The 14,738-nt window shown below is 44.3% G+C and overlaps 1 protein-coding gene across 7 annotated transcripts in view; it reads right to left on the reverse strand.

Moving 5' to 3' along the window:
- LOC112252228 (protein strawberry notch homolog 2) overlaps positions 1–14,738 on the reverse strand; it is a 98,438-nt gene that overhangs the window by 8,945 nt on the left and 74,755 nt on the right. For 4 of the 7 annotated variants that reach the window (XM_024423285.2, XM_024423281.2, XM_024423279.2 and 1 more), the window contains 17 exons: positions 13,055–13,213; positions 10,871–10,954; positions 9,680–9,788; positions 9,293–9,453; positions 8,835–8,968; positions 8,437–8,527; positions 8,170–8,313; positions 7,764–7,881; positions 7,416–7,521; positions 7,078–7,231; positions 5,851–6,027; positions 5,105–5,202; positions 4,394–4,476; positions 3,884–4,072; positions 2,984–3,105; positions 2,678–2,809; positions 1,469–1,604 (listed from right to left, as the gene is read on the reverse strand). In XM_024423285.2, the coding sequence (XP_024279053.2) occupies positions 1,469–1,604; positions 2,678–2,809; positions 2,984–3,105; positions 3,884–4,072; positions 4,394–4,476; positions 5,105–5,202; positions 5,851–6,027; positions 7,078–7,231; positions 7,416–7,521; positions 7,764–7,881; positions 8,170–8,313; positions 8,437–8,527; positions 8,835–8,968; positions 9,293–9,453; positions 9,680–9,788; positions 10,871–10,954; positions 13,055–13,213 (2,197 nt within the window). The remainder of the gene's footprint in view (positions 1–1,468; positions 1,605–2,677; positions 2,810–2,983; positions 3,106–3,883; positions 4,073–4,393; positions 4,477–5,104; positions 5,203–5,850; positions 6,028–7,077; positions 7,232–7,415; positions 7,522–7,763; positions 7,882–8,169; positions 8,314–8,436; positions 8,528–8,834; positions 8,969–9,292; positions 9,454–9,679; positions 9,789–10,870; positions 10,955–13,054; positions 13,214–14,738) is intronic. The other 3 variants (XM_024423280.2, XM_024423284.2, XM_024423283.2) reach the window with 3 other exon arrangements.

Consider the following 14,738-nt stretch of genomic DNA (forward strand, 5'->3'; position numbering starts at 1 on the left):
TATCTAAACCCGTCATTCAAGTTCCAAGTTCTGACTTGGACCTTAAAGTGGAAATCCTAGGCCACCTAAATGTGTGTGTGTGCGTGTTTTGCCGTTGTGAGTGCCCACACATGCCAACCCATGCAGTGAGTTCAGCTCCCCAAGGGAGCGTGGCTAACGGGAAGGAATTACAGGCAGTTAGCTAATTGCAAACAATTAATTCACGGCCCACGATGTGTGGGTGCACATGCCCGCTTTTCCACTGTTGTTATTGGGTGCAAAATTATATCTAGCAGACGGCAGCGGAGATGAAGAATAATTATATTATTCTAATTTAGTTCAACACACCTCTCTCCCTGCAGCCAGACAAAACTGCAACACCTCCAAGTAAAGTTTCACAACACCATTATAAAAGTGACTCATTCCAATGATTAGAATCGCATCCTAATACAAAATATATTTTAATTTGATATTCATCAAATGATTAAATCTGTCTTTAGGCAAGGCAATTTGAAGAGGCAGCCAATACTAATGTCATGACATTTTATGAGGCTAGCGTGTAGCCGGTGCGGCTGGGTAGCCTAGTGGTTAGAGTGTTGGACTAGTAAGTTCAAATACCCGAGCTGACAAGGTACAAATCTGTCGTTCTGCCCCTGAACAGGCAGTTAACCCACTGTTCCTAGGCCGTCATTGAAAATAAGAATTTGTTCTTAACTGACTTGCCTAGTTAAATAAAGGTCAAATAAAAAAACAATAAAAAACAAACACTTCTAGCAGGGTGGATTGTGTGAAGAGAGACGTCTGTGTGACAGGGTGTGTAACCTGCATTAAGTCCAACTCTGACCCTGACCCCTAAAGGCGTCAGCATGCTTCAGTTCGGCTGTTGCCTAGTCAAACTCCACGAACCGAACGAGTGTGCATACTCCCGTAAAAGACCTCCGCTTGAAAAACTAGAAAAAATAAGCAAGAGTAATGTTTGTCCATTTTGAGATGCCATTGCCAATATACACTTCCTCAAAATAGTTATAATTAATCTAAGATAACTCCAGAAATCTGTAATTAATTATGACGTTTTTGCAGAGGAGATCTTAGTCGCGCAATATTACATCCAGGTTGCATCACATCCGGCTGTGATTGAGTCCCATAGGGCGCCGGAAAATTGGCCCAATATTGTCCAGGTTTGGCCGGGGTAGGTTGTCATTGTAAATAAGAATTTGTTTTTAACTGACATGCCTAGTTACATAAAGGTTAAATAAAAATAATAAAAAATGTATCTAACTAAGATGTTTGGTGCAGTATTTCTCAATAAAAAAATGTGCATGAAAACGAGTCGTCTCTCATTGAATGACAAATACTTAATTGAAGAATCCCTACAGTTGACCAATCACCAATGAAGGGGCTTCGGCTTGCCTCGAGAAAATGTGTGTTGTGCCCAAACAGCCGAAAAAAGTCCAAAAGACCTTTAACCCCTGGTAGTCTCCAGACTCACCAAACTGCTGGATGGCTCTGTCTGCACTCCAGGGCAGCTCTAGGGTTATGTGGACCCTCCGACGCTGGTTCTTCACCCGCTTGTCTGCCTGCAAGGAGATGCCCGAGCTGGCTGCCTCTGAGATGATGGCCACCATCTGGGAAGGCAAGAGGGATGGAGGAGAGAAAGATAAACCACTGTAACACTGCACACCAAAACATAGAATAATGTCATCATATGCGGTCAGAACACAGAATAATGCCATCATATGCGGTCAGAACACAGAATAATGCCATCACATCGAGTCAGAAGATAGAATAATGCCATCACATCGGGTCAGAACACAGAATAATGCCATCACATCGAGTCAGAAGATAGAATAATGCCATCACATCGGGTCAGAACATAGAATAATGCCATCACATCGGGTCAGAACATAGAATAATGCCATCACATCGGGTCAGAACATAGAATAATGCCATCACATCCGGTCAGAACATAGAATAATGCCATCACATCCGGTCAGAACATAGAATAATGCCATCAGAACATAGAATAATGCCATCCAGTCAGAACATAGAATAAGATCACATCAGAACATAGAATAATGCCATCACATCCGGTCAGAACATAGAATAATGCCATCACATCCGGTCAGAACATAGAATAATGCCCATCAGAACATAGAATAATGCCACATCCGGTCAGAACATAGAATAATGCCATCACATCCGGTCAGAACATAGAATAATGCCATCACATCGGTCAGAACATAGAATAATGCCATCACATCGGGTCAGAACATAGAATAATGCCATCACATCCGGTCAGAACATAGAATAATGCCATCATCATAGAATAATATCCCGTCAGAACATAGAATAATGCCATCATATCCGGTCAGAACATAGAATAATGCCATCATATCCGGTCAGAACATAGAATAATGCCATCATATCCGGTCAGAACATAGAATAATGCCATCATATCCGGTCAGAACATAGAATAATGCCATCATATCCCGTCAGAACATAGAATAATGCCATCACATCCGGTCAGAACATAGAATAATGCCATCACATCCGGTCAGAACATAGAATAATGCCATCATATCCCGTCATAGAACATAGTGTCACAGGATCATGATTTTCTAAGCAAGAACAAACAAACACAGTTTGAGTGAGATCCTTCGGCTCACATGTAGAATGGTTCTAGTGTCCAGTGTCTCACCTTCTCTCCACACATGAAGCGGTCCTTCTCCTTGAGGTTGATGTGGTCTATGGTATGGCTCTGCTCTGCACGCGACTCGTAGCGCACGCTTCCGTCAGGACGCCGCACCACGCGACCCTTACGACCCGTCATCTACAACATAGGTCGTCAATGAGTGCCTCAGAGCAAAATTGAACAATCATTCACAAATCTCTAAACAGGAAACATACCGGTTCTCATCTCACATTTGTCTGATTTGTCTGATATGTACTCTCTGACATAAGGTTATGTGGCACCTGCCCAGCCCGGTAACAGAGGTGTACGTACCTCCGATACCATCTCTGGTCCTCCAAACTGGTCAATGAGCTCGTCCAGAGTGTTCAGAGGTAGTTCCTTTCCCAGGTCAGCGATCTTGTTCAGGAGGCTCTGCTTCATCTTCTCTATACTGGCTTTAGGAACCCAACCAACCCCAGACAGAGGCATGTTAACGACTGTTAACAGAGTCAGCCATAAAGGGAGCGAGCACGGTAAGATGTCCCCAAATGTCTGCTAAGTGCTTTTACTGTCTGTGTGTGTGAGAGAGTACAGTGGAGCTAAAATGCATCTGTTCCTTTATTGTCATTTTCTTTGTCTTAAATTATTGCCTAGACTTCAACACAAGGCGTGCATTGCATAACATACAGAGTATACAAAACATTAGGAACACCTTCCTAATATTGATTTGCACCCCCTTTTGCCCTCAGAAGAGCCTCAACGTGTTGAAAGCTTTCAACAGGGATGCTGGCCCATGTTGACTCCAATGCTTCCCACAGTTGTGTGAAGTTGGCTGGATGTCCTTTGGGTGGTGGACCATTCTTGATACATACGGGAGACCCAGCAGCATTGCAGATCTTGACACACTCAAAAAGGTGCGCATGGCACCTACTACCATATACTGTTCAAAGGCACTTAAATATTTTGTCTTGCCCATTCTCCCTCAATGGCACACACATACACAATCCATGTCTAAATGCTTCTTTAACCTGTCTCCTCCCCTTCATCTACACTGAAGTGGATTTAACAGGTGACATCAATAAGGGATCATAGCTTTCAGCTGGGTCAGTCTATGTCATGGAAAGAGCAGGTGTTCTTAATAGTTTGTACACGCAGTGTATATTTTTACCTGTGGATCATTTTTGGTCTGAACCAATTCAAAATATTGCTAAAAGGAGAGTCGAAATCTAGTACCTGTGTGACAGCTGGTGTGCTGGACGAAGATGACGTCATCGTTATTGTCCATCAGGGAGTCTGGCGAGGAGTTGGAGTCGGTGTCCATGCCGTCCGTGTCTGTGCTGCTGTCGTCACTGATGTTGATCACACCCCCCAGATGAACCATGGTGTGCTTTGGGAATTTGGGCTGCCGGCCCCTGGGCTTACCTATTGGACAGAAAACACACATGAGCTAATTCAGACTGTGGCTCAGTGGCTTTACCTGAATAATACATACTGAGACTGACTGGATTTGAAGTCAATTAAATTTGACATAAGCCCCCGTTGAGAAATCTGGTCACAAATAGAGTTGTTATGATTATCATTACAGGGTTCTCCCCTGGATTTGTTAACAAGGCAGTGCTGCTGAGTACAGTGGGGATGGGGGCAGTGCCCACCTTTGGACTCAGTCCAAAGTTTTATTTGGACCAGACAGAACAAACACCTCACCAGAGGAACCCAGAGTTTTTACTATTTTAGTTAACGTACGTTTTCTCTTGTTTCCACGTGCCTTCTCTCTCCTCTGCTTCTCGGAGGGAAAGTGTTTCTGTACCAGAGCTTTGAACACACCCCTGAGGAGAAAAGACCAGACATACACATGTTATCTTCTCAATCTGACACCGTGGAAGGCTGACAGAACGTAAAGACAGTTCTGACAGGTTATAGAGATGAGTGACACGCTCTGATTGGCCTCATCATATGCATTTCATGTCTCCCAGGTTCAGATGGTCCAGGCAGGCAGACACACAGCGTTATTTCCAGTCTGACACAGAGGTATGCTCCCGGTTTAACTTGATTGCAGGAACAGTTCTGGGATCAGCTTACTCTCCCCAAATCCTAGTCCTTAACCATTAGCGGGGAAACAACTTAACTGACTGTGGATCAGTGTCTAAGGGCAGATTCACCATATACCCTCAGATAGTGTGTACTGAAGAAGAAAATTGAAGGGTTCAGACTGAACCTTTGACTGCAGCTGGAGAGTGACAAATGGAGTGCTTTCTAACCAGGAAGTGGTCATTCACCTGGCAACAAACAAATTATTTGTATGAAAACCACAGGCGCGTCAGGCTGGAAAGCCCCGGTTACACTAGATGGAAGCTGTGGTGGTGTGTGTGAGAGTTGAATCAGGGCTGAGCCAAAAATCTATTTGCTCTAATACTATACTTACCCAGAGAGCCACGGGCACAGAAACACACTTACTCTGCTGCAGATACGAATCTGTCCAGGTGCCCATCGTTCTCATCCAGGACCTCTCTGGTTCGGGCCTCTCCTGTGGACTGTAGACCAATCACGATGCACTGGGAAGGGGAGAAACAAGATACATGAGCAGAGCGTCACACTAAAACATACCAACCTGGAAAAAACATTAAAACATGGCTCTATTTCCTTTATGATTTTCTTTGTCCAATCAAATGCTTGGATAATTGTGATAATGCCTCTTGGCCAGAGATTCCCATCTAAATGACACTCCGGTATGGAAAATGCTGAATCACCATGTTAAGACATCTATATTTAAAGGTTTAATAGACAAACAATAGACAGATGCATATGGGGAGATAGACACATTCCTCTGAGAGGTTCATACCAATCTGCCAACCTCCTCAAGGGCAGGCATAAATACTCTTGCTTATCTGTTTGTTCTCCAAGTGTTCCGGGCCTCTGATAAAAACCTTTAATCAATGTTGTCAAGAGCACTAGGGTCAGAGTGAGCCTTATATTAAATGTATTGATCATTTGAAACCATTGATGGCTGAATTTAAAGCCATTGACCCTTGGCCTCAGGGAGGTCACCTAGGATACCAAGTTATGCTTTATGGTGACTCCTAACCTCTTGGAAGTCAACCAGAGGCTGAGTACAGATTTAAAGGGGGCCAAGAATTTTTATCTTAAAAATGAATGACAAAATAAAGGCTGAATAAATGAACATAAATGCTGGTCAGTCTCACCTTGCCAGCTTTCAGTTCTTTCTTGGCCAGCTCCACCAGGCAGCGAACCTTGGCGGCGATGCAGAGGTATTTGAAGAAGCGTTGGTGGGAAGACCAGAACTGACCCCACAGGGACTTCCTGCTGACCAGACACAGCGCGTCCGCTGCACGCATGAACACGGCCAGCGCCTCCGCCCACTGAGAAGGACAAACATATATAGGTCAGTCTCCTTGCTCTTTACAAGCTAGTTATCTTACCCTAACAGGGTAGTATTGCACTCTTGCACTTTACAAAAATCTGACAACTTTCTACATACACATACAGACAATCTCCTGCATGCCTGACCATGCGGTTGTGCCTGCATGGCCAGGAACGACTCCAACACCATCATTAAGTTTGCAGACGACACAACAGTGGTAGGCCTGATCACCGACAACGACGAGACAGCCTATAGGGAGGTGGTTAGAGACCTTGCCGGGTGGTGCCAGAATAACAACCTATGCCTCAACGTAACCAAGCCAAGGAGATGATTGTGGACTACAGGAAAAGGAGCACTGAGCACGTCCACATTCTCATCGACGGGGCTGTAGTGGAGCAGGTTGAGAGCTTCAAGTTCCTTGGTGTCCACATCAACAACAAACTAGAATGGTCCAAGCACACCAAGACAGTTTTGAGGAGGGCACGACAAAGCCTATTCCCCCTCAGGAAACTAAAAAGATCTGGCATGGGTCCTGAGATCCTTTAAAGGTTCTACAGCTGCAACATCGAGAGCATCACTGCCTGGTATGGCAACTGCTCGGCCTCTGACCGCAAGGCCCTACAGAGGGTAGTGCATACGGCCCAGTACATCACTGGGGCAAAGCTGCCTGCCATCCACCAGTCACACTGATGATGGCTTGATGCCAAAACTTTTCTATTTGGTTTTCACCTCTTATTTATGCACTTTCCTACACAGTATAAATTATTTATGCACCATGATGTCCTACTAAAACATTTTTTTTTTTGCATTTCAGCCTCAGTTTTGGATTTATCTCTCTTTTTAGAACAGTGTGTGGGTCGCCACCTCTTCCAGCTTTCATTTCAATGACTTTTGTGTCATGTCTTGACTTCTGTTTTCAAACGTATCAACGCTGCAATGCATCACTTCTCACTTCTAAGAGTAATGTTTTTGTTCTGCAATGTCGTTATCCAAATAAACTTAGCAAATAAATTAAATCAACACGCACACACTATCAAGTCAGTCTTACCAGTTTGGCAGCTTTGTTGTAGACCAGTTTGAAGTCGTCGTCCAGACCGATCTCCTCAATGCGGAAGGACACCCCTGAGAAGCTCAGTTGCCGGGCGATGTACATCCCACTCACCTTCATGTCCATGGCAACAATCTCCATCGCGCCTACACCCCTGTCAATCAAAAATCAAAGCCACAGGCGCCCTGTCAGCGATGCTGAATCCTGGAAGCCAGGACTGGTCTGGTAACCACAACATCACAAGATGTCATTCTCACAACATAGATAATCATAAACATTTGAATAATATGATACAGGTGACATAAATCAGGTAAATGACGTGTGGAATAAAGTCAGACCTCTTCTCGATGGCGTGCAGGAAGTCGTCAAAGGTCTTGAAGGGCGTGCCCTCGCCCCAGATCCCCAGGCGGCTCATATAGATCATGTTCTTTGGCTCAGAGGCACCTAGAGGGAGACAGAGAAGCAGGGGTGAGATGTTGATACAGAGAGAGAAAGAGCGAGAGCGGGTGGGGGAGAGAGTAGCGAAGAGACAGGGAGAGAGAGGAAGAGGGAAGACAAATACAGTCTGAATAAGATTGAGAAAGGGAAACACAGAGGACAAAACAGTCCTAAAGTACAGGTATTGTGAGAAGGAGCGATAGTGAAAGAGAAGACAGAGGTTCAGGCACAGTGTGAGAAAGGCCCACCTGTGGCACTGGCGTAAACCACCCTGGCCAGCGGCAGGTTGTGCTGCAGGTCCAGCACGGCCTTGCCCATCTTGGTGGACGTAGCATTCTTGGCCTTGTGGCATTCGTCAAACACAATCTAGGAACACGGTCAAGGACAAAGTACTGCAGCTACAAAATGAACTGTAAACATTGAGTGATGTATGCTCTCCTATCACTAGTTACTGGGCTTGATGCCATGCTAGAACTGACAGAAGTGGCAATATCATCCAAACTATTGATCAAGTATGTTCACATTTTAGGGCTTGGGGTTAGTCCGTGTTAGCAGATAACAGATGCAGTACTTCCATTCTTCTAAAATGGCCAGCTAGATTTTTCAGGTAATGCTGGTCATTGAGCAAGGTGATAATGTAGTATACAAGGATACAACTCCATCAAAGCCGGGCTTGCACCAGTCCAGGATCTGCTTGAGTCTGGTGCGGTGCTGCCCACCTGCTTGGCTCTCCCCGATCAGTGCAGAGTATGTCGCAAACAGGACTCCTTCTGAGGTAGCTGTGTCTCCATACTTTATCTACAGGGAAATAACATAATCACAGGTTTCGCCAGGGAAAGACATTAGGTAAATCTGATGGATATGAATGATTGAGAAGAAATATTGATCTGGAGTGTGGTTTGCTTTTCCTTAAACACTCACCTTGTTTAAGGCATGCACAGGAATGGTGGGAGCATCTATGTCTTTCAGATCTCTCTCTGCGTCGTATTTCAGGTCATTGGATACACTAAACCTGTGTGGGGAAAGAGGAGAACGAGTACATCTTTACAAAACAACCGTGGAGCACAACTGAATAGGTTTGTTTTATAGTTTGTAGTAACCAATGGCACTGACTATCAGTGATGGTTTCTAACACAGGTCACAAAGGCCCCTTCCTGAAGCAATATCCATTACAACTAACGTTTTACAATCAAAACTATTACATCTAAATCTGTTAGACAGGGAGACCTGCTCCTACGTACTGGTAGGAGAAACCTATTAGGTTGGGAGAAACAGAGCTAGGCTGGGTAATGCATTGGGTGGAGTATCTAGTGTCTTACCATAGCGCTTTCTTCCTCCCGTTTAGGTAATTCTCCAGGATGATGCCGGCCACTGTGCGGCCTTTCCCTACTCCGGCCCCGTCTCCTATCAGGAAGCCTGCTCTCTGGTTGTTCTGCAGAATTACCTCGTGTTGCTGGGAGCACACAGGGAGCACAGCGTCCCTCATGTGTCCACGCAAGTAGAAACACTAACTAACACTTTGCATTCTAGTCATCTAGTAGACACTCTTATGAAGACCGGCAATTAATACAACAGCATCCCATCGAACAAACGTCTTACATAGAAAGATATCAAAAGCACAGCTGAAGTAGGTAATACAGCAAACAGGTGTTTAAAACCAATGTATACTCTACCCTTTTTTGCATGACCCACATACTGTAGTTCCCAAGAACAAAATTGTTCCTGTCAGACCAGATGTGTGAGGTCAGGGGTCAGAGGTAATAGAGTGGTGTGTTACCTGGCATGCGTATATGATGGCCTCCAGCTGCAGGGCAGAGAGCAGGCCACAGTTGATGGTGGAGTCAGGAATGGACAGAGTGTAGGTGATGTCAGGTGGAGGGACACTGGACAGCGTGTTGGTCTCCACCACTATGTCTGGGTGGGAGATCCCTATGGTGGCTGAGGAAGGACAAAATAGTTAAAAGATTGAATGGACAGACAAAACCTTACTCAGCCCCTCACAGATTAACTACCAGTATCAGATGGTATTATTATTTTATTATGAGGAAACTATGTGTAGTAATACCACAGAAAAATATTACTACTGCAAAATAATAATTCCTTCCACAAAGGAAATAAAACAGGATAAATAGGTTGTTCTTGATAGTAGTGTAGGGCAGCGTACATTTGGATGGTTTGTAGTCAGCGTAGGTGTCTACATGTCCCAGCTCCTCTGTCTCTTCCTCCTCCTCCTCTGCCTCCTCTTCTGCCGGAGTCTGGTTTCTCTGAGTCTGCTGAAGGAAGGGGACACAGGTCATGTAGTTAATACCCTGTCCATTACTGGTCTCCTCGCCATCGACACTGGTATGATACAACTGGACAGGTGAAAAGCAAATGCCCCTGTTTTCTTTTCAGATCGGTGCAGATGAGGAAGAGATGTCAGTAAAATATCTTCAACCTACTGGACAAGATACATGTGAGGTGAAATGAACAATCAAAATATTTGTGGATGGTTACAGGGTGACTGCTAATTGGACATAATTAACCTAATAAGGTTAATTCATTAATATCAATGGGAGCCTGATTAGACATCAGATCATTAGCCTTCAGTGTTTCAGAAGGACTCTGAAGAGCAACGCCTCACAGGAAGATTCATTTCGACAAAGAAGTTACCAAAACCGGCTGCTTTACTCAATATATTATTTCAAAACCTGTTTTTGGAAAGTCCGCAAAAATACAGCAACAATTCACTCGAATTAAAACATTTATGCCGGGGCCTCCCGAGTGGGGCAGCGATCTAAGGCACTGCATCGCACTGCACTGCATGCCAGATGCGTTACTACAGACCCGGGTTCATTCCCGGGCTGTGCCACAACCGGCCATGGTGGGGAGTGCCATAGGACTGCGCACAATTGGCCCAGCTCCGTCTGGGTTAGGGGAGGGTTTGGCGGGTGGGTCTTTACTTGGCTCATCGCACTCTAACGACTCCTTGTGGCGGGCCGGGTGCCTGCAGGCTGACCCCAGTCGCCAGTTGAACAGTGTTTCCTCCGACACATTGGTGCGGCTGGCTTCCGGGTTAAACTGGCGGGTGTTACTGAGCACAGTTAGGCGGATCATGCTTTGGAGGACGCATGACTCCACCTTCGACTCCCGAGCCTGTCGGGGAGTTGCAGCGATGAGACATGATCGAAAAAGGGGGTAAAATTTTTTTACAAATAACATTTATGCCAAACTCATTTTGAATTTAGTGCAGCATATTTAAAATGATGCAGTCAGTGTTGGCTCCACCTCCACATTCTTATGCCTGTCAAAACGGGGCCCTCAGTCAGTCACTTGACTAATTTAGGTCTGATTAGATTTGAAGGGTTGAGGCTACCTGGTATCCTCCCAAAGGTGGGGTGCTGATAATGGCAGCGATATCCTCCAAACTGTTCAAATCCTGAAACCTGTTGGCATTCAGCTGCAGGGAGAACAAACAAAAAACAAACACAAACTAATGAAAAGGTACCAGTCACACTGAGTGGAGAGTGACTGTATGTCATGAATATGTGGGAACATCTGGAAACACAACATGAGAGAGAGTGATCTTGTCCGTGACAGCCAGCTAGATAAAGGATAAAATAATAACAGAACCTATAGGAAAAATACAAAGACTCAAACGTTCCCATTTCTGAGTTAATTTGCTACCATGCTCTCTTTACCGAGATGGGTTGTAAACATATCTGACCCCTAAAGGCAACACTTACCAACTGCACATGATGTGAATTTGATGTTTAGTGTTAAGAGTGAGTGTGTATGCGTGGGTATGAGCATAGTGGTGTTAGTTATCTAGGTAGTAGTGTGTGGTGAAGCAGGTACAGTGCCGTCAGAAAGTATTCACACCCCTTTACTTTCCCACAATTTGTTGTGCTACAATGGCCTACTACACACAATACCACATAATGTCAAAGTGGAATTAAGTTTTTCAAAATGTTCACAAATTAATACAAAAATAAAAAGCTTAAATGTATTATTTATTTAACCAGGCAAGTCAGTTAAGAACAAATTCTTATTTTACAATGACAGCCTACCCCGGTCAAACCCTCCCCTAATCCGGACTACGCTGGGCCAATTGTGTGCCTCCCTATTGGACTCCCGATCACGGCCGGTTGTGATACAGCCTGGGATCGAACCAGTAGTGCCAACTGTAGTGCCAACTCTAGCACTGAGATGCAGTGCCTTAGACCTCTGCACCACCCGGGAGTCAGTAAGTAAACAACCCCTTTATTGTGGAAAGCCTAAATAAGGAGTAAACATTTTCTTAACAAGTCCCATAATAAATGGAATGTTTAATATGATTTTTGAATGACTACCACATCTGTACCCCACACATACAATTATCTGTAAGGTCCCTCAGACGAGCAGTGAATTTCAAACACAGATTCAACCACAAAGACCAGGGAGATTTTCCAATGCCTCGTAAAGAAGGGCACCTATTGGTAGATGGGTAAAAACTGTAAAAGCAGACATTGAACATCCCTTTTGAGCATGGTGAAGTTATTCATTACACTTTGGATGGTGTATCAATACACCCAGTAACTACAAAGATACAGGTGTCCTTCCTAACTCAGTTGCCAGAGAGGAAGGAAACGGCTCAGGGATTTCACATGAGGCTAATGGTGACTTTAAAACAGTTACAGAGTTTAATGGCTGTGATGGGAGAACTGAGGATGGATAAACATTGTAGTTACTCCACAATACTAACCTAATTGACAGAGGGAATAGAAGGAAGCCTGTACAGAATACAAATATTGCATAACAAGCATCCTATTTGCAACAAGGCACTAGAGTAATGCCACAAAAAATATGGCAAAGCAATTAACGTAACGGAGCTAAGCATAGGCAAAATCCTAGAGGAAAACCTGGTTCAGTCTGCTTTCCACCAGACACTGGGAGACTAATTACATTTTCAGCAGGTCAATAACCTAAAAAGCCAAATCTACACTGGAGTTGCTTAATAAGTAGACAGTGAATGTTCCTGAGTGGCCGAGGTACAGTTTTGACTTAAATCTACTTGAAAATCTATCCCAAGATGTGAACATGGTTGTCTAGCAATGATCAACAACCAATTTGACAGAGCTTGAAGAATTTTGAAAATAATAATGGGTGAATGTTGCACAATCCATGTGTGTAAAGTTCGTAGAGACTTACACAGAAAGACTCACAGCTGTAATGCTTCCAAAGGCGCTTTTACAAAGTATTGACCCAGAGGTGTGAATCCTTGTGTAAATGACATATTTCTGTATTTCATTTTCAATGCATTTGAAAACAAATATTTTTTTGTTGTCTAAAAACATGTTTTCACTTTGTCATTAATACATTTTGAATTCAGGCTGTAACAAGAAAATGTGGAATATGTTGAGGGGTGTGAATACTTTCTGAAGGCAGTTATGCATGTTTTCGTTGTTTTGTGTGAGAAAAAGAAAACGGCTTTTGTGTGTTTTCTGACGTGGTTATTTCTGTGTTTGAGTGTGTATGAGTGAGAGAGTGTGTGTGTGTGTACGTAGTCAGGTCCCCTCACCTCCAGCTGGCTCTGTGCTGGTGTGTTTATGTCCCATATCGTGGGCACGTGGGCCAGGTTATCTGTGGGGATGAAGGCCTGGGCATCGGTGTAGTCTGACAGCGAGTCGGCCGGAGAGGAGAACAGAGAGTTGGAGAGGTCATCGATGCAGGACAGGCTCTGGAAACAGAGACAGGACAACAGACAATATATGTTAGTTCATTCTCTCCTTTCTGGATCAAGTTAGTGCTGCTGGCACCTTATAAGGACAGTTGTTTATCTTTGTACTGTGGGATTATTCCTTGATTTATAGTACCCTGTTAACCATTGTTATTACAAAAAAATATCCAATGCCAAAGAGCACACACTGTACAATCAAACTGCTTCCAGTATGTTCTGAATATTCATTATGCAATATAACATATTATGCATGATGATTTTGTGACAACAAATTTGACCTAAATCTTATTCTACAAGCATAACAGAGCAGTTGTACTTCTCATACAGAGGTTATGGGAGGGACATGACGACACACTAGGCCTGGTCCTCAGCCAACATACCACTCTCTCTGGAGAGCATAGCCTAATTAGACAGATGTGAATGTGTGTGTGGAGCGTCTGTGTCTCTCATTTCAGGCATGGCTGCCTTCCAGACCCTCTCCATTCATTTTGTAGTGGCTCCATTTGCCATGTTCACTAACTACCTCCCACAGGCACCCCCTGAGACATGGACCCAGAGAGAGGGAGAGAGAGACAAGCCCCATGGAGGAGATGCCATGTCTAGTACCCAACATGGTGTGTGTGTGCGTGAGAGAAAGAGTGTGTATGTGGTGATGTAATACACACGTGTGCTCGTAAATGTATTTGTGTGGGTTAATGTACTGTATGTGTGAGTGTGTGCTTAAATACAAGAGTTGGAAACTATGTGTATAGTGTTCCCACAGTATGACTGGCTGGTCGGTCATTGGTAGAGGCTCCCACACCCCCACACTTCAATTCAGTGGAACCACCCAGAGGCCAATGCATCAACTTAGCCCAGCGTTGCATAACAGGAGCATGGGCTCCAACCACAGATGACCCAGCAGCCTAAAACAGATATACACCCTGGAATAAAACATTATCTAATATCAAAGGACTGACTAGGGACAGCAGGTAGGACACCCTGTCCAGCACAGTAAGATCCTACAGCAGAGAAATACACTCAAAATGGAGCCTAATAAAGAATGGAAAACATGCACGTCACACAAGCTGTTACTAAAACATTTTCCACGGTCAATACGAGTACAGTTGTGCTGTGTACATTACTAGATTATGTAGGAAGAAGGGGCCTAGCCAGACTGACTACACTCTACATACTACAGAACATACACTATATATACAAAACTATGTGGGCACCCTTCAAATTAGTGGATTCGGCTATTTCGGCCACACCTGTTGCTGACAGGTGTATAAAATCGAGCACTAAGCCATGCAATCTCGAGAGACAAACATTGACAGAATGGCCTTACTGAAGAGTTCAGTTACTTTCAACATGGCACCATCACAGGATGCGTCCTTTCCAACAAGTCAGTTTATAACATTTCTGCCCTGCTAGAGCTGCTCCGGTCAACTGTTTCATTTTGTACTTTACCCCCTTTTTCTTTACCCCCTTTTTCTCCCCAATATCATGATATCCAATTGCGATCCTGTCTCATCGCTGCAACTCC

This window comes from Oncorhynchus tshawytscha, linkage group LG06 (assembly GCF_018296145.1).
Source record: "Oncorhynchus tshawytscha isolate Ot180627B linkage group LG06, Otsh_v2.0, whole genome shotgun sequence".
Lineage (NCBI taxonomy): Eukaryota > Metazoa > Chordata > Actinopteri > Salmoniformes > Salmonidae > Oncorhynchus > Oncorhynchus tshawytscha.